Genomic DNA, 20,173 nt, shown 5'->3' on the forward strand with positions numbered 1-20,173 from the left:
CAGATTAGTCATGTGCAAGCCCTCACCCACAAAGCCTTCTAACATGTGTGACCACTGATCTGCTTTCATGGTCGGATTGCAGGGTTTTAAAGCACATGTGTCCGATTGGACTCCTTTCAGAGTCACACACACGATATCTGGCCAATAAAACGGTACCCAAACCAAAATTGATAGGTCCATCTAGCAATTATCGTAGTATGACTTTATTAAATCTGGTTGCTTCCTCTTTAATTCATTATCAAATAATGAAATAAGTAGTTGAGGCTGATATCTACAGCAAATATTAAATTATTATTTACGAACCTTTAATAAGCCTTTGAATATTTCCTTTCTTATCTGCACCGATAAATAATTTGGTAATTGTAGATATTTTATTGAATGAATGAGGTCAGGGTTGCCCGAAGTTCAAGCATTTTATTTCCCCAATGAGTCGAGGGCCAACATATACAAGCATGTTCCAGATCATTTGCAAAAGTTTGTGGTTGCCAACATTGCTTTTTTCTCAATGACTTCCACTACAACCGTTATCCCTCAAAAGCCTTTCTTAAAAATTTTAACAAGGATTTACGGTTTTAAATTATATGAACTTTATTTTATTTTGGGATACCACAGATCGTGTGAACACAATTTAACAACATAACTTAACAGTTATTGTGTTTATGTTGTAAGCTGTTGGTTGTTCTCAGTTCTTTAGCAGCCCCACACAAACACACCATGACGGCTCCAAACTATTTAGGAACCTCTCGACCTTAACCCTTGTGGCAAGGGGTCAACCGTAAAAGATTGACACTCTCACGGCCGTTCAATATCCCAGACCCAGCTCCTAATCCCGCATATCCAAAAACATTCCATAAATATAAATAAACAATCTTTAATTCAGGGATGAATGAAGTATCTATCCATGTTATTGTGTCTGTTTTGAGAAGAGCCCCTACCATGGTCTATGTAATAAAAATAAACTCTAGCACTTCAGTGCAAGTCGTATACACTCCCCTCCCTGAGGTGAAAGAGGAGCAGAATCGTTTTTTGCTAGCCTATCTACACCTATCAAAGTGGTTCTCCAAACCCAGTTGGTGTGGTGTGTCCAGTCTTTGTGGCACCGAGGCTGGGGTGAGACGTCAGCACAGCTTCCTGGTTTTTAATTAGCCATGCTGGTGGTCCACTGGTGGCAATGGTCACCATTTCACCTGGAACACCAAACCCTTCCACAAATCATGTGACCTCTGATCGCCAGCTGACACGGTGGCGGTAGAAAGGGACGAGAGTCTAGGCGGTTCCTCATCGTTCTGGAACGCGCTCGCATGGATCAAGGAACGGATCATGCCATTATGACTGGGCTGGTGTATAGAGCTTAGGACCATATGGTGTTGACACCATGGTGCTTGACTCACGCTCGTGCTCTCGATAGCATTTCTCACTTGCTCCGCTACAAATCCCCCGCATCACTCTGGTTGAGTGTGGTCAGATGATACAGAGTACATATTTAAAGGGTTACTGCACACATGGAGGAAACTAGTGAGTTCCCTGCCACCTGAAGGGGAGAGGCATCCAAGGCATGCTTTAGTACTGTATTTATAAGAAAACACATCAGAGGGTGTTTCCATCACAGAGAGGAAGGACGGCTCACAAGGTGGAATCAAAACGATGGAACGTTGACTTTTCTCATTTAAATATGCCTTTAAAATAGTTCCATGATCAAAATGATACGAAGCAATCACAGTTCATTCACAACTCGAACATTCACAGATTCACCACAGCGCTATCGCGTTTCTCCAGGTTCACAGCGCCGGATCGATTTGGCCGTTCAAACGTCAGCACGGTGACAAATGTAGTCGTGAACTCGTCCATCATCGCCCCGCGGCTCTCTAAGCAGTTGGCCGCCGCTCAGTAAATGTTGTGACTACAGACGAGTGTGCGTCAGCGCGGGCGTAGGGACGGGGGGAAGCAAGCGTAGCCACACAAGCCGCATCTCTGGAGAGCTGTCAGAGAAACAGACACCCCGTGACCTCAGGGGTCTCCAAGGTGGCATTCCAGCCCAGGTTAGCACAAGGGCTCCTCGGCGCGGTGGAGGAAGTGCTGACGGGCCGCGGGACAGGTGTCTTCATCGCAAAACCTACAGCTGAGTCCATAAATCAGGGGCGCTTCAACATGCCTGGCAACCAGAGCTTGCCAGGCCGAGGTGGAGCCACCACAGGTTTAGCACCAAACGCCAAAGGTGAACTTCTACAGGGGGGGGGGGGGGGTTGACCAGGGCGAAAATGTGCAAGGATGTCGACGGCTGTTCTTTGACGCGCCCCGCGGTGACGCGAGAAACCGCGACATCACCTGCGGTCGATGGTTGCCTTGGCGAGGCGTGAACGTGATAGTGCCAGGGGACAGGGTGCTTAGATTAAGCGGAGGCATACTTCATGTCATCCCTGTTTTACCACACTCTCATGACCGTAGCGTTGATAATATCAGCGGGATTGGCAGTGAATTTTTTAATCGGCTTTCTTCACGTAACCTTCTCATGTGGAAACTGGATTGGCTCCAGTCATATTTCACCAATCTGAAAGGTCAGTTATTCTTGTAAACTCAACACACATAGGTGTTGGATAGCCCCCACCCATGAAGGAGAAAAGGTTTCACACGGATGACACCTGAAGAAGAGCTTGGTGGTCCTGCACCCTGTCACCTTTGACCCCTGTCACCTTTGACCCCTATCCACAGTGGGTCCAGGACCAGGTTCCTGTTACAGAAGGGTTCAGACACTGTATGGGTAGGACACTGTATCGTCAGCTGACACAACGCTAACACAATGCTTATGTTAAACCTGAGCAAAGATCAACACAATTCATATATTCAGCTATAGCATAAACCAGTTATTACTGGAATTCCTTAGTTGCTGAGAAGGGACATTGGATCATGTATGTGTTTCAGGTAACTGTAGGTCAAACTGGGGTTGAGAGAGAGAAAGTTTGGAAGAGGGCTATAATTCCGTCTGTCTGTCTCTGAACACCACTCCACCATCTGCCTGCCATACAGCAGGTTCAAATTCAAAGACAAAATGGATGGGAGTTACCTGTATCATAGTAAAGTATTTTAAGAATTATGCATACGAAGAAAAAAGGGAATTTGAACATGTGGATTCAAACATCCGTAAATTACCAAAATAAATTAATGTTAAAAAATGCAACAACAATTTAATATGTCATTTAACTTCAAAATGTACAAAAAGGATTTTCAGCTATACACTTGACAAGGATTGACTGAGACTCTCTTGCAAGTGAAAGGAAGCTACCTGCTTTAATTGTGTAGTACACAGACACACACACAGAGTGCATGTCCCTCTTGTTTCCCTACTGCACACAATTGCCTGGCGATTCAACCTCCATGCCAAGCTAAATTTCGCAGAACGCAATAGGACGCCGACGCATTTAACCTTGCAATCAGAACGGATCTGATTTAGGGCGCAAAAGATTAGGGAGCGCATTCAAACACACTCATTAGTGCTGAGAGGAGAGAGCGCACAGTGCCGCTGGGGGGGGTTGCGGCGGGGCAGCGGGGCGCATGACGTACGAGTCACGGCACCACATAACAGTGTTGGATTTCAAAGAACTCGTGGTCGGTCCACTGGGCCCTCTCATGTGGGCTCCCCTTTGAAGCCTGTCTGCTTCTGGATTCAAAACAACCCCAGGTTAGCATGGGGTTAACATGGATGCCTTCCAATGGCTTTTTACCTGGACCACAGGTCTCAAAGCTAACCCCAGTTCTAGGGGCTAATACACCTGGAACGCAGATCTCCATGCTAAACCCAGGTCTACTAATACCGGGACCACCGGCCTCCATGCTAACCCCAGGTCCACTAATACCGGGACCCCCGGCCTCCATGCTAACCCCAGGTCCAGGGGCTAATACCGGGACCACAGGCCTCCATGCTAACCCCAGGTCCACTAATACAGGGACCACTGGTCTCCATGCTAACCCCAGGTCCACTAATACCGGGACCACTGGTCTCCATGCTAACCCCAGGTCCAGGGGCTCATACCTGGACCCCCGGCCTCCATGCTAACCCCAGGTCCAAGGGCTGATAACTGGACCACCTACTAACATGTCAACCCCTTACAGGTTGGCATGAAGTTGCCCTAATCTTAAAAGCCTTTCCTGTCCTCTCTGGTAAAGTTCTAAACTACTTAAGATTCTTTCGTCGTCTTACGTTCAAGAGGAATGCCAACAAGAAGTTGTTCTCCAGGTGGCACCAGGGGAACAACTGAACATCTTCTATGAGGGCAACGCAATCTGTTGATGCAGTACATTTTTGAGCAGTGTACAGAACAAGCGCATGCTGGATCTGATAATTTACGACCGTGACTTGTTTTCCAGATGAATGTGCAGGATGTTACCTACGTCCCCACGCGGCTCAGACCCCTGCATGTGGCTCACAATATGGCTGGCCATGCAGTGTGTGTGTGTGTGTGTGTGTGTGTGTGTGTGTGTGTGTGTGTGTGTGTGTGTGTGTGTGTGTGTGTGTGTGTGTGTGTGTGTGTGTCTCTATGTTGGGGTGTATGTGTGTGCATATATCGGATCAGAATCTCAAAATATATCTAGTCAGTGTGTTTGTGTTCATATGCGTCACTGTTTATATTGGCGCATATACGTGCTCGTTTGTGTATGTGCATATGTGTGCCAGTGCATATGCATGTGTCTGTCTAGATGTAGATCTGTGTGTGTGTGTGTGTGTGTGTGTGTGTGTGTGTGTGTGTGTGTGTGTGTGTGTGTGTGTGTGTGTGTGTGGATTATTCTTACCTTACTGTGCTGCAGCGGCCCTCTGCAGAATGACTTACAGGTTGGCCAACATCAGAGGAGCAGCAGATCCCAGCAGATCCTCTGAACAGCACAGGAAGAAAAGGTGTGTGAAGAACAGATGTTATAGCAGCCAGATGTGCCGTCATATTTACAGAACTATGAATAAAGGTATATCTCATGGACCCTAAACAAAAAAGGAGGGTGCCATTTTGAAATATTACAGCTCTTTGGGTCCCATATGCAGCTCTTTTTATTTATTTATTAACTACCCATGCTATTGACTGCAAGATCAGAGATATCCTGAAAAGATATTTCAAATAAAACAAAAAAAGACACATTGGCACAGGGAAATAAATAATCTTACTTTGAGGTCTCAACAAAGGTTACAAGGAAGGTCATTTTATGGAAGGAAAAATGACCCAAACCATTAAATCAACCCTGCGGCTGCAGGAGGCTGGAAGCGCGCTCTGTATCATCACTAATTACAGAGGGCAACATCAAACAACGCAACTCGGAAACACACTTGTCATCACCTGAGCGCCTGCTCAGCAGCCGCAGAAGCTGGGCCGTGGTCACACTGTCTGAAACCATTCAGAAGTGTTCGAGGTTGTGCGGTTTTAGCGCTGTAAGTAAGGAAAAATGTTTTTTTTTTTTTGAGTTGCCATGAGCATGGGGACACGTGGTTAAGCCATGACTAGAATGTGACCTGTGCTTTCTGCGTTGGTTGGAAAGAAGCGGCGACCGCAGCAGGACACGAATAACTCCACCTGGCTGCCAAAGCGGACGTGCAGCAGCCACGGGCCTAACACTTACCGCGGAGGGAGCCATGGAAACTTCCATGCATTATCTAGTAAGCCTTATCTTGGGCTGCTCAGAGGGGAGAATCCAATAATTTTCCTGTGGTGAACCAGGAAAGAGATTAATGAGCGTTGCAAAACAGCAAAAGATCAGACTTTTTTTTATATAGTTTATACTTTATCAGTCACCTCTTCTTCATGATTCAGTCAACCCAATACATTTTTTGTGCATTTCAATCTCATATTTGTTTCAAAACCAACTGGAAGCAAGCAGAATTTAACATTTCCAATTTAAGCTGAAGCAGAATTCTTAAAAGAGACTATATCTAGCAGCTTTCCAGTAGTCACAGATGGTCAGAAAAAAACCTGACCATGTTCACTGAAGTTGGAATTGTGAGGTAGTTCTGATCATCTTAAATCAGTGTTTATTTTCCCCATCCATAAATAAGAATAGGTTAATGGCTGGCATTCATTTAATCCAATCACAAATAACTGCAATAGCCTATCTTTGGCGCTGTGAATCCAGCACCGCACAAGGCGCACTAAATGCTACGTCAGCTTATGTTTTTCATTTTCGAATACAATTACACATTTTTCAACCATACCGTAAGGATGTGGGAACCCGCTAAAGTCTTTGTTCTGTTCCCCGGGGCGGACTGAGCAGAGCCACTGGACACTACGACTCGCTCTGGTCGCTGGCGGGGGTCAAGTTAAGATGGTGAAATTATTGACGTTTGATGACGGCCGTTCTTATAGGTGTTGCTGCGTTCATTAACGATACTGTATAGCTCGCACATAAACAACGGCTTCTATCAAGCCACCAGCGTACCCAGCGGGGTAGTCTTATGCACAAAAGCCATCAACAAAAGCCTGAAGTTGATTCAAGCAACCAGCTGCTAACGATAATAAAAGCGATTATTTACTTTATCTTGGTCGGCTCATTGTAATTATTAACCTTCATCTGTCACAGGAACAGGAAACGGTGCAGATGGTCCGGTCCGGGTATGTGAACATCAAGTTTGGCCAAGTTTAAATGCCAGCAACTAAAAATACTCCACTGGAATGCAGGACTTTGGAGGAGGGGGGCAGGAGGAGGGGAGAGGGTCCTGGTGGTACCGGACTTGGTCGACACAGTAAAGCCCATCTTTGAAGACTGGCATCTGAAGGGAAACCTGAACCACTGTGCTCCTTGGTTGAAATCCTCTTTTAACTCCAATTCTGTTGAAGCAAAGGGTGTGCTTACAACAGCCAGGGGCTTCAGGAGCTGATGCAGAGGGGGCTTTCGGGAGCTTATACCTGGTTTCCTTGGCAGAATTCTGCTTCAGGCCTCTTTAGATTTGTATTCTCAAGAACCACTCCTGACCATGGATACATTTCTATTGGCGTCCACCTGAAGAAAGCAAGAGCTTAAATGTGTTTTTCATTAATAGATGCCGTAGGATCTGCTTCTCTCAATTCCATCCTGCATAGTCTTTGTTTTCTTACCCATGGTGTCGGGGTGGTACAAATTTGATTGACAAAAAATGTCAATAAAATGTAATATTGCAAATATCTAAAGATGATCAGGTTTGCCCCTGTGATACTGTGATTAAGGCCTATACAATTACATCAGATTGTGACTGCTCAATAAAAGACAAGATTACTTTCACGTTCCTTCCGTCTCCAGACTGAAATATGAATTTCAACTTCCCCCCCTCCCCAGCTTGAACATTTCAATCACCAACAGCAACACAACCCCCGAAGATCCCCCCCCCCCCCCCCCCATGCTGCTGACAGTGCCTTCAAGGTAAATATATTAAACTACAGGAAGGCCTCAGGTGGGACAGTGTGGACAGTGTCCAGAGCCACGGACCAATGGCCAATAGAACTGCAGCTGTGATTCCAACACAAATACGGTTCCGGCCACAGAACAGCTCAGCATCTGGGCGGCCGTGTCATTGGGGTTGTGCTCGCCGGGTAGTTTGGCTTGCGATGCGTTTCTCAAAGCACTATCCTTGTGATTACATATTATTAAGAGACCTATAATGTCTTAGCCTGCTACACATGCTCCACTCAATCACTCCCTAATTCATCTCAACGGATCAACCAGCTCAGCATCACACCTGGCACTGATTCGGATTCTATTAATGTGGATTTTACTTTCCAACGATTCTCTCCCCAGTCATATATGTTTTAGCATAGCCCCTGCTCTGTCCCCACTAGAATCTCCAGGTTCATGTAAATAAACCAAAAGCCAAGATGCCAATATGTTTGGCAGCGGCTGTGTACACTGATGAGTTTTCCAACCTGAAGCAGCCTCTGTCATGGCTGTTTGGTCCTCAAAGCATACTGATCTCGAGGCTTTCGGTAATTACTTTTAAACGTTCACGGAGCGAAAGAAAAACCTAGGACAAACATTTATCAAGTAAACAATGAGCTACGGCTTTCTTTCATCTGCTGAAAAATAGGAGGTGTTTCTTGAAATCAAAGTATGTCCGTGAGTCAGACAGAATCCTGGGAAAAATAGTCTGGAAACCGACTATTGTCTGAAAGCACTTCGATGGCCTTTCCAGCTGTCTCCGAGTGATGCCACCTGAGTGTGGTTTGGAAGTGTGGTTTAGGAACCAGAGGCGCTTTTAAAAGGGGATGTCTGTGTGCGAGTGTGCCAAGGGAGGCTCTTTGCCCAAGGAAGGACTTGAACCCAGTCCCATTTGCCATCACTGGTGTGCTGCCTTCCAGGCCTAAATCAACCGACGAGGACAGCCAAAATGGCTGCCACTCAACTGCCTTCACTAGGGAGCGAACATCACAATAAAAGCCACAGGATGTTGATCAGATCAAATGAAAAATGTTCTCCGTCTCAGAGCCGCTGACACATATTTATATATGTCTACTGGCGAGGTACCAAGGAAGGAAGGAAGGAGAACATGGATTTGACTCGTCTCTTCAAGGAGAGGAGCAAGGCAGAATGTTACACTACTTACAACTCTTTGTGAATGTTTCTATGGAATATACAGCCTCATGATCTACATTTCACGAACCGTTAACATGTCAAGTACCATTTTGGTTGAAGATAGATCTAGATACATAAATGATGCCTCTTGACCAACAAAAAAACGTGTCTACACGACACAAAGTATGAGATTCAGGGACATCCACTGAACACATTGCAGTTGACCCTTGGAGGGCCTGGTCAAGCACCTCCAAACACACAATCAAACACCTCCCTGTTCCTCTCTGACCACTGACCCCAAGGTCTCATCTCCCCTGCATGTGCAGGGGAGATGAGACCGTCCCACGTCATGTCCTTGACCTCTTTCCGACGGTGCCATATAAGCAGGGAGGATGAGACAGAGTGGGGGGAAATGGAGAGTTTCCCCTCTCCTGGCAGTTGATGGGTGGATGTTACTACCCGGTCCAGGGTGGGGTGGAGGGGGTATGGATGGAGGGTTACATGGGGCCAGATAGAGGAGGCAGTGTGCGTCAGCGTCGAGTGAGAGATGGAGAACTGAGTCTGCAAAGTGTTGGCAGTGATGGTGGACCAAGTGAGGGAGGACAGGAGACGAATGGCTAAGTAAACAACCATAGAGAGAACAAACAGTGTGGGACTATGGCAGGAAACGGAGTCAGATGTGATGATGCTTGAATGGTCATTGTGTCTAAGCAGACAGCGGCACGGCCCAAAACGTCGCCATCGCAGGAATAAACAGGTTGTATGTTATTGCTTTTAAATGACCAGACCACAGCCACCGAGGAATAATAGATTTCCATTGCGGACGTCCCAAAATGATCTAGCGTGGAATCTTAATTTGAACGATAGCGAAAGCAAACAGAAGCAGTGCTGTATCAATGCTAAGCCTTAATGATTCTTCCAGATAGCCATAGGATGGGGGTGAGTTGGGGGTCACTGGGAATATCTTGTATCTAGGTCCCGTCATGTTAAATGATTGTATTGGCCCCGTCTAGATGGCTGTTTGTTGGAATGGCGGAGGAATAAGTAATACTCTCAACTGCCTTCCGGACATACAGTATGTATCCACAGGTAAACCTGAGATACCAGGACAATCTGTCAAAACATGTCATCTGCTTTTATCCTCCCTCAAGCTAAAATAATAGATCTTCTACTTTAGTGCATTATTATTTTAAGTTAAGGGGGCCATGAAGTCAAACATATTCAAACATATGTTAAATCTCTAATTTTTACTTCTGTTTTGCCTTTTTTTCTCAGTTCTTCTTTCAATGTTAAAGTCCTTCCACTTCCATTTGTGGTTTGTAGAATGCCTGATTGAAAAAAACAACTTCATCTCCGAATCAACTAGGATCTATGTCTATGGCCTAGGATTGAGCTCTATTCTCATTCAGCTACATAACTTATACCGTCATAAGTTGTTCTTGGCATGGAATGGGACATGGCGAATGGACCAAAGGATCATGGTTGAACATCTCGTTCCCATGTCCAGAACCCAAAGAGGAAGTGCTGCTGCATGGTCCGGTCTTGGCATGAGGGGACACCAGCGTCTGTTTGGACTACCGTGATCGGCAGTGCCAGCTGTTTTCATCATCTGGAGAGGATGCTAACTGGGACAGTCTACGTCCTCCAGTCAGAGGGGGAGAAAGCATCCCTCAGATGACAAGCAGGGATGGATAAGCCATCTCTGCTGTCTGCATCCCCCCCCCCGCTAATCCCCTCCACCCCGACCGCTATCTCACAGGGATGATGTGTTCATGGGACAGTAGAGATTTGTCGGAGGTCTGGTCTCTGGTCTGCAGGGCTGACCCAGTTTCAAAGCTATAGGTCACTGAAGGGGATACAACCATAGAAGTGTGGGACCCTAACACCCCATTACCCTCAGTGGCCGATGCCCAAACATTACTACTCCCACGTATCTGAGCCATTTCATCTGGAGAGACCCTATACACCCAGAACGTCTAGACCACAGCTCTTCATTTTACGGGGCTGCTAGCTATTCTAATATATATCCCCCTGTTTTCAGGTTCTTGGTATCCATTTCGCTTTTGATGCAGTCATTTGAGATCCCATTTGTCACCCACTATTGATGTGAGGCAACTATGATCTGGATAATGACCATGATAATGTTATATTAGATTACATTGATTTATACTGACAATGAGATGGTAAATTGCAAACTATAAATTTACTTTATTGAATCTAAACCTCTTTACTTGCATTTATAGTCCTTGAGCCCATGTTATTGTCAAAGGAGAGACCACAGGTGCATAATGGCAGCTGTTCCGCTGTTTTGATATATTTATTGTTTTAATATTATGGTTTATAGATTTTATTGTCACTGTTTTTGCTTTCAAAGTCTGCCTCATAAAGTTTGGAATTATACTTAACTAAGAAATCCGCTGCATAATTTAATTTGAAGGCTGAAATACTTGAATTCCCAAAAGGACGGAACTAGCTGCCTGTTATAGCCGACAGGGCAGACCAAGCAAGATATGTATATCTTTGTGTATCTTTAAAGTTTTGGTTTGAAAAGCAGCAATTCCATTATTCCAATTTTGCACCCCAACCAATCACGTTTAGACTTGTTTACCTGGCACTGCGCTGCCAAACTTCTACTACAATGTCAATACATTGTAACTCCATAAACGAATAGTATGTTATTTTCCCTATGTCAACTATTTCCATATCTTCACCCTATAAGGAACTTTTCTAGGAGCTGCATAAAATTTACCTTTGATCTCTCAGATATTAATATATGATGTATAGATGTCTCGCAGGCTCGCAGCACTGTATTTCCGATGTCACCAAAGGGTCGTCAATAGACTTCGCTTGGCTGTTATAATTATAATTAGGCTATTGGCCAAGAAAAGCAGTGGACAGTGTACTTCCCTCTAGTGGTCAGAAAAGATAGATACAGGAGAAAATAAGCAAATACAATTGCCTGAAAGACCACATAGTTTGAAATATTTGTGCCTTTGAAAGTATTTGAATACAATTGGTTGTATCGTAAATCAAATGCAGCTATTTGATATGTTTAGCAAAAATGTTCTACGTGTAAATTCAGAGGATTCTCTCAAATATGTTACTTTGCTGCCACCTTCTGACACTTTCAGGGACGTTTATTTATTTTTCTCCTACACCCCCATACATCTATATGTAATACAAGACCTTAACACTCAATACCTCTATGCCACAGAAAATAATCAGTTGCTTACTTTCAGCTACATTTGAAAGTTTTGCATAGCATAATATTATCCGAACCAGTAAAGCTCTATGCATTACTAATAATATGTCATTGGTAATTTCCATGTGTTATTAGTGAACTGTTGTGATTCAGAAATTGAATTGCAGAGAAGTGCTGTCTCTAATAGCTTAAATTAGATCATGACAGGTAGTTCGAATTAATTCCATATTACATTAAATTCTAAAACATTGAATTCGAATTTATTAAATATTGGATAAGATCTGCTCATTTATGTATTGAATGTATCCATATTCATGATTGTCCGACCAGACAACCCCAGCAGTGAATATTAAAGGTTGAGAGATTTTGTTTTAAATTCCATCGAGCAGTTATAAAACATGAAAAACATATAATATAGAAATATATAAAAATTTACATTTTTACATTATTTGACACTAGAATTATCTATTGTTGAATTAGTCTTAGTTGAAAATAATGGTCAAATCAACAGGAGGTAATGGCTGTCATAACGCATTGTGTTGGATTAATTTAGTTTTTGACAGACCAAAGATGGAGTCAGCTCATCAGATTGGCTTTTCTCTACCCTGGAGTCCCACGTGACGTGATTATGATCCATGAAGGATAGGAGATCCTTTGATGCTTTCTGCTTGAGAGACATCATTATTGCCCAAGGGGAAAAACGATTTGTAAAATAATCCGACATTATGCTTAACAGGTTGAAAGCCTGTTAAACTGATGGGAAATATACCACATAGATAAACAGTGTGCATTTACTGGTATGACAAGAGGCTGCCTTTTTCCAAATAATAAAAATCTCGCTGTGCCGTTACGCGCTGTCAAAACCCGGGTACGGAGTGGCAAGTCTCGGGTTGCGGCCTGGATGGTTCACGAATACATGTTTTATTCTGTCTTGCTCCAAAGCCCCGTCTCATATAGGCTACCCTCTTTAAATATGTTCTGGTGTGCATGACGCACGAAATACCGTGCTGATGTGCAGTATATATCTCACAGCACGTCGAATTCCCCTCTACCAACATCCATTGCCCACCGAAGCCATGTTAAGGGGGCGTTTTCATGGTTTTCCCTGTAAAGAATTTCCCCCCTTTGCAGCATCAGTAGCACAGCGCCAGCCTGCGTCCAATATACGGTGGTTCGGCCTGTAGTTTTTTTTGGTAACAGGATACGCACCAGGACCAGCAAATAAGGAAAACTACACACAACCGTTGATCGGGGGATTTTTTCAAGAGGGAATTGCAGGGCGACATCCATTCGAGTAAAAAGGAGGACAAGACAGGTATAAACTCGGAGTATTTCACGGCCGCGCATATCCGGATTCTTGGCTGTCGTGGCGTACCGCATTCGTAAGGAACGCTACTTTCCATGTCTGGTTAGATTACAGATTAAATACAGCAAAAACAAAATGGTTGCACTTTTACGGAGGATGAAGGTGGTTAAACTAAATGCCACGGCCCAATGATCGTAACGCCTCTATTACAAAACGATCCGTTTTCTGCGCGAGCGAGTGAGGAAAACATTGAAGTGAGGCCCACTGATAAGAAAGGTGTGCATATTTAATCCCGTATACGCACATCCTATCCTGAAACGCACGTATACAGTATGGCTTTGGCTTTTTCTATGCACGGTTGCACGTCCATCCCCAAATCAAATTCCAGGATACTATAATGAGGTGTGCAATGCATTTTCTCCTGCAACGTACGCTTGTTTTCGATGTTTTATTCAATGAGAAATTATAATATATATCTCGTGCGTCGAAGTGATGTTGCAACGAAGGTACAGTAGGTGGCACGAGCACACCCCCCTTCATCCATTTCACTCGCAGAGCAGTGTCCTTCGCGAGGGACGAGTGAGCATTGGAGACACGATTCGACATCTATTCACGTTATTTAAAAAAAAACATAATTTGAGCCTGCACGATCACGTCGCTATGCATTCCAGCGTGCGCCGAGCGGAGATGTCAAAATAACTGCGGAGCGGGAAGTTGTTGGGGGGCAAAATAAAGTGGATTATAGATCCATGAGTGGAATACACAAATCCTAGAGCCTGATTAATTCGCGCTGGGCAAACCCTTCTTCCCCTGTGCATTGTTGGACCACATATGGTTTGAATAAAAGTGTATTATAGCACCTTCAACAGTTGGGACAACGCCCACATACTTGACAGACCAGCATTCCTCTCTAGTCTACATTTACATATTGATCTGTAAACAACGGAGGCCTACTTTAAAAACATAGAGGTTACTCCAACACGATATATATACCAATAATATTGATATTTTCTGTCTAGCCTTTTAATTGCCACAGCCTTTCCGGGATGTCATGTAAATAGTTGTTTAGAAACGTTTTGCCACACTAACCTGTTGATTTGTGACACATGTTCAAACAGTGCGTAATATCGCACCCCGGAATAGATTCTTGGCTCTCAGGACTGCTCACTTACTGCAGATCTGGCGAGGAGGAGGAAAACAATCTGTTAACCAGAGCATGGGGACTGTTTTCAAGACATGAGCAAACACATGTTAGCATTATACAAGGAAATACATTAGCGTTAGTATAAACGCTTGAATGTTTTTTTTATTTTATTTGTGTACCTATATTAAAAGTAGGGGGGGGGGGGGGGAGCTTTTTGTTGTATGAACAGACACGATCACTAAATATGCAAAAATATCTTAAAGTACAGATTATAGTATTTTAAACACCATTGTTTTGTGCCAATTACTTATATGGCCCACAACAACCTATTCAATAAACTATTATTCGTTTATGTAATATTTTCTGAATGCTGAATGGTAGGCTAGTTACAATGTAACGTTATTTTAATCTTGTCAGCCCTAGCCGGGAGTTCATGACTCTCGTTAACTCTTCGTGTCACCAGCTCTAGACTTCCACCAGTCGCGGCAGGATGTCAGCTCGAGGAGGAAAGAAGAAGGCCACCAAAATGTCCCGCTCGGCCAGGGCGGGAGTCATTTTCCCGGTGGGCCGGATGATGCGCTACCTGCGCACCAGCACGCACAAGTACCGCATCGGCATGGGCGCACCGGTCTACATGGCAGCAGTTATCGAATATCTAGCAGGTAAATCTACAGTGTAAATACTTACGTTTATATAATGCGCATAATCTATTTATTAAACAGCAGTATAAAAAAAAAAGATATTGCACCCTGTGCAAGATATGCATATATCTGCCATTATCTTAATCCTATTTATTGTGTTTCCTAGCTGAGATCCTCGAATTGGCTGGGAACGCGGCACGAGACAATAAGAAGGGCAGAATCACCCCGAGGCACATCAAGCTAGCGGTTGCCAACGACGAGGAGCTCAACCAGGTAACCAATAGATACATACTGCTATTGATACAATGCTCCTATTGGACCATCCACACGGTGGAGGGAGCCCCCATTACATATCGTGTACAACTGTGTTACATATTTAACCTGGCCAATGATTATGTGTAGTGTGTGGCCTATAGTGCCATGTGTAAAAGTGGCATAATGGCTTAGCATTGTAATCATACATCATTACAAAGTAAATATTACAATTTTTGGAAGATTTTTATTTTTTGATCAACAGTTACCGGTTAAATATCTCTGGTCTAGGGGATTGCTCAATATCCAATAGCTGTATTTCATCAACCTCTATCTACAATCACCAACACTAAACCCCTCAGTCAGACAAAATTAAATGAAAATACAATATTTGTTTAGGATGGTAATGTGCACCGCGTGGAACAACAACACACAACAATCCCTTTACGTCGCAACTGGAAATTAATTCTGTCATGCTCCCTGGAACATTCCCCCCAGGGTGCTCTCAGATTCACATCCTCCTCGGATTCAGCCGGGAAAGCGCTCCTTGCCATCGCCTCGGCTTAAACCCTGGCACGATGTTCACAGATATGGATCGCATCGAACACTCAGCGTGTTGGCACAACAAATCTGCTGTGAGGCCTTTGAGACAAGGTTATCGATACGATGTGGCCACTGTTCAGGCAGCCAGAGCAGTGGGTGTATATTGGAATAAAACCCGACATTCTTATTATCACGGACTCAACAATTGAAGAGTGGACTGATAATCAGTAAAGGCCGCTTGAGAGAGAATGAAACCATTATCCATTCAGATATAATTAGAGCAAAGCATCATCTGCCAGTGATTTCCCTGGGTGAACATCCTCAGTAACATAGGCTGCTGCCGTGTTTCGGGGGGGGGGGGGGGGGGGGGGGGGGTTGGCACAGCTCAGCCAAATGAAAGTGAAAGTAAAGGTTCGGAGTAGTCGAGAGAGTCAGGCGCTTGATGAAAAGATGGCCCAGGAGTGCCACAGAGTAACGGGCCAACTAACCACAACACCGGGTTTTTGCAGATCTTTTATATGCCAGATTATGTAGCAGCGGTACTCAGAGAGGCAAATCCAATTGTGTGGCCACAATTGGATTTGTGCGTGGGGCCACCCCGGGCCCCATAGACCCGCCCCTGCGTTCCCCTTCTTAATAGCACCTCCCATAATACGTTTCCCAGTGACCTCCTCACACCACGGTTCTCTGTCTCCCTCCAGCTCCTAAAGGGAGTCACCATCTCCAACGGAGGCGTCCTGCCTCGCATCCACCCGGAGCTGCTGTCCAAAAAGAGGGGCAACCGTGTGAAGGTGGACGCCCAGGTGGTGATGCCGGAGAAGAGAGAAGCGCGCTCCAAGAGCCCAAAGAAGCCCGCCGTCAAGAAGGGCAAGGGGAAACCAGGTCGCAAGCCCAGGGTGAGTTTAACCTCCAGGGGGTCAAAGAGGACTAGGAGGAGGCGCTTAACTAAGTAACTAGGATGAGGGCGAACCATCTGATCTGCCCCGAGCTGTCAGTATACAAGGCTGTATATCATCTACAGGGTCGAGACCAACAAAACAGTTATGATGAACAAGACTAAATTAACTCAGACTGTACTCTTAAATAATCTTTGTTTTACCTTTAAGCATCTATTTGCATTAATCGGATGTGGTGCTCATATCACACACGCATACATACATGTATACATGCACACGCCCACACAGAGACATACGTTTTCCCCATACAATGTAGGCTCAATGATTTAAACTCTTCAGATCGTTTGAAGATTATTTTTGTACACACGATATTTCCGTTTGCTGATACTTTTGCTCTTCAACGTTACCAATGTCGTCAACCCACCAGGAGCCCATTGATTTATTCGATGCAGAAGTGCTATTAACACAAATCAAAGTCTGTGTAATGACTCTAGAGTTCTGCCATTGGGTTGATTGCCCTTTCGCCATTCGACAGAATTATAGTTGCTCCACAATACATTAACGAAATTACTGGCTGGTTACCAAGTCCACACACAGCAGCATGGTCTCTCGGCCACAGAGACACTCCCAGCTCCGGGGTTTTGGCAGATGTAGTCGGCACTACAACTAAACTCCCTATAAAATGCACTGCTTAACTATGTTTTAATTGAATACCACTTCTGCTTTGACTCGAAGAACACGGATAATGACAAAGAGGCGGTGCCAAACTCCACGGTAGAGGACGGCCCGGGAGACGGCTTCACCATCCTGTCCGCCAAGAGCCTCTTCCTGGGCCAGAAGGTACCGTCCGGGACCTCGGTCCCCCCTTTAATCCTCATCCACGTCGTTAGGTTACCAAACAGACTCTCTGCAGTCAGGACGAGTTGAAGCCAGGCTAGCATCTAGAAGTAGCCCTGAAGCATATGCACCAGAAGGTAGACCAATCAAAACACATGTCATGTTGTTGGGGAAATACAGGCAACAAGGGTATTTGTGGAGAGGCAATGTTCAATTTACAATAGCACTTATCTGTCTACATCTGGTCCACATGTATTCAACGTTTTCCATTGAGGATGTCTGGAAATTTGTAGCATTTCATGGCTACTACTACTCTTTGTTCTCTAATGCACATATGAAAAATATCTTACTTTATTGTGGGTTTGCCTCCGAACATGCATAAACATGCATTGTGTTGAGTCTGCTTGAGCCTTTACACAAGTAATAACCATAACGTCTATGATACAAGACAGGCAAACAAAACTGAGTTGCTCTGTTTAACATCATGACGGCATCACCAAGCGCCACCTTGTTGTTCCCCAGCTCTCCCTCACAGAGAGCGAGATCAGCAAGATCGGCTCCATCAAGGTGGAGGGAATCATCAACCCCACCAACGCAGAGATGGACCTGAAAGAAGGAGTGGGTGAGGAGTACTGACTAGATTACAATGCTAATGAATAGTTGAACTATTGAATTAGGAGACCATAGGGTAGACAAATACTATGAACCACTTCTTATAGTTACTATTCTAATTCTTTTTCCTTACATTTCATGTTTTGTTATATAGTTAAATAGGTATATTATTAACAATATCACATTTATATTATTCTTCCATCTTGAGATAAGATATTGATAAAGTACCCCCCTCTCTTAAATTTAAAACTTTGGGGCACTTGTATTAACACTTCCACATGATAAAACCACACACTAATAATAATTGCATTTATACAGCCCAGTTGAATAGACTACTCTAAGTATGTAGTGTGATGCTACATAAACCGCCTCCACTCACCTGCGGTTCCTCTCCTGAGCAGGTAGCGCCCTGGAGAAGGCTGGGGGTCGGGAGTTCCTGGATGGGGTGAAGGAGCTCCGGAAAGCCCAGGGTCCCCTGGAGGTAGCGTCAGGTGAGGTGATGCACGTTGAGCTCCCCAAGATGAATGCACTCTGGCTTGAGGCAGTTGAAGGTCAACTTTCTACTAATTACAACATTAGTGGAAGTTCACCGATGATAACATGATACTTTATTAATCCCTTATGGGAAACACAAGTTTAAACTAAACATAAATAAATATATTAGAACACACTACGAATAGTATTTTTGCAGGACAAAAGAGATCATGAGAATAAGGTGACATGCAGACCATGAAACCAGTAAAACCTTGATGCTCCTGTGTGTCCTAGTGGCTGTGAGCCAGGCCAGCGGTATGCCCGCCCGCTTCGTCATCCACTGCAACGTCCCAACTTGGGGCTCGGAGAAGTGCGAGGACCAGCTAGAAAAGACGGTGAAGAACTGCCTCTCCGCAGCCGAGGAGAAGAAACTCAAGTCTGTCGCCTTCCCATCACTGCCCACCGGACGGTGAGTGCACTCGGTACACGCGCAGTTAGAGTGCCAATTCCTTTCTAGTAAAGCACGCAAAAGTGTGCTTTACTTGTACCACACTTCAATCCGTTCTCAAGTTGGTATGCTGTGAGGCAATTTAACAGTAATGCATTCCGCCTTCTTTTTTACCATCAAAATAAAAACTATAGAAGGGTAAAACGTGTCTTGGTTCCTTCAATAAGGTTTAAGGAGTTTCTGTCCTTACTGTAACGTTAAGACCGAATAGAGCAGGTGGGACTGCAGAATGGGGACTTTAAGATGTATACATTTAAAGCCAAACCTCTTGGTCTCTGCCAGATGTAGGAATGGGCCATGTTGGACAAAGTTTTCTATGATATTCTAGATCTTATATATGCCAATATATCCGACAGTTCCCATGTCAGAACTATAATAAATTACATCACTTTAAACCTATTGTGATTTTATAAAAAATCCTCACCTTAAACGAGGCACAAATCCCTAAAAAATTATATGTATCAATAGAATAGATAAATTTGTATCAGCCTAGACCTTCATACTAAAGCACCTACCTCTCCCCACAGGAACGGATTCCCCAAGCAGACGGCAGCCCAGCTCATTCTGAAAGCCATCTCCAACCATTTTGTGTCGTCCAGTTCGTCCTCCCTGAAAAACATTTACTTTGTTCTGTTCGACAGCGAGAGCATCGGGATTTACCTTCAGGAAATGGCCAAGTTGGACGCCAAATGAGGACCAAGCCGAAGGATTGTGCTTTGTCGTTTTTTCGACAGAGCGAAGAAGTGTTTTTTTTTTTTTCTTACTGTTGTAGTCGTATTATAAGATTGTTCCGGGAGGGGGATGGATGTATTTTTCTTTTTTGTTTTTTTAATGGGGGTAGACATGTGATGAGCGAATAGGCTTGATGAGGACTCAGTGCCTCAGTAGGTGTTAACAAGAAAAAAAAAAGTTTGTGAGTGGAATATTGTTCGCATTTATGTTTTCCTGTCGTTTTTTCAATCTTTATAGACTAGACAATTTTATCTGTAAACATTATCATGGCACTCCCTCATCTAACTGACCTTTTTACATTCCATGTATGAAGACACTGGCAATGGTCTTTTTCCCCACCCCCATGGACAATTCTCTGTAGTTTCTGATACAGTTAGTTTAATACGAAAAAAAAAAAAGATTGTGTTTCTCATTCTGCTTTAAATAAAAATCCAGATGTTTTACACCAGAGCTCCAGCGCAAATGTAGACAAGTTGTCTCGATATTTAGATAGCATTTAGACCAACACCACA

The 20,173-nt window shown here is 44.2% G+C and overlaps 1 protein-coding gene across 2 annotated transcripts; it reads left to right on the forward strand.

The window, feature by feature from the left end:
* The first annotated feature begins 12,779 nt into the window (after nt 1-12,779).
* Nucleotides 12,780-20,104, forward strand: LOC132473361 (core histone macro-H2A.2). Of its 2 annotated transcripts, none has more exons than XM_060073447.1 (9): nt 12,780-13,098; nt 14,630-14,828; nt 14,974-15,080; nt 16,304-16,498; nt 17,234-17,338; nt 17,858-17,957; nt 18,349-18,438; nt 18,716-18,890; nt 19,457-20,104. In XM_060073447.1, exons 2-9 carry the CDS (start codon nt 14,657-14,659, stop codon nt 19,620-19,622), a joined length of 1,110 nt encoding a protein of 369 aa, XP_059929430.1. In that variant the 5' UTR covers nt 12,780-13,098; nt 14,630-14,656; the 3' UTR covers nt 19,623-20,104. The 2 variants fall into 2 exon arrangements, with proteins under 2 accessions (XP_059929430.1, XP_059929428.1); XM_060073445.1 differs by having other exon boundaries at nt 12,782-13,031.
* Nucleotides 20,105-20,173: the final 69 nt, after the last annotated feature.

The sequence above is a fragment of the Gadus macrocephalus genome, chromosome 15 (genome assembly GCF_031168955.1).
Source record: "Gadus macrocephalus chromosome 15, ASM3116895v1".
NCBI classification, from domain to species: Eukaryota; Metazoa; Chordata; class Actinopteri; order Gadiformes; family Gadidae; genus Gadus; species Gadus macrocephalus.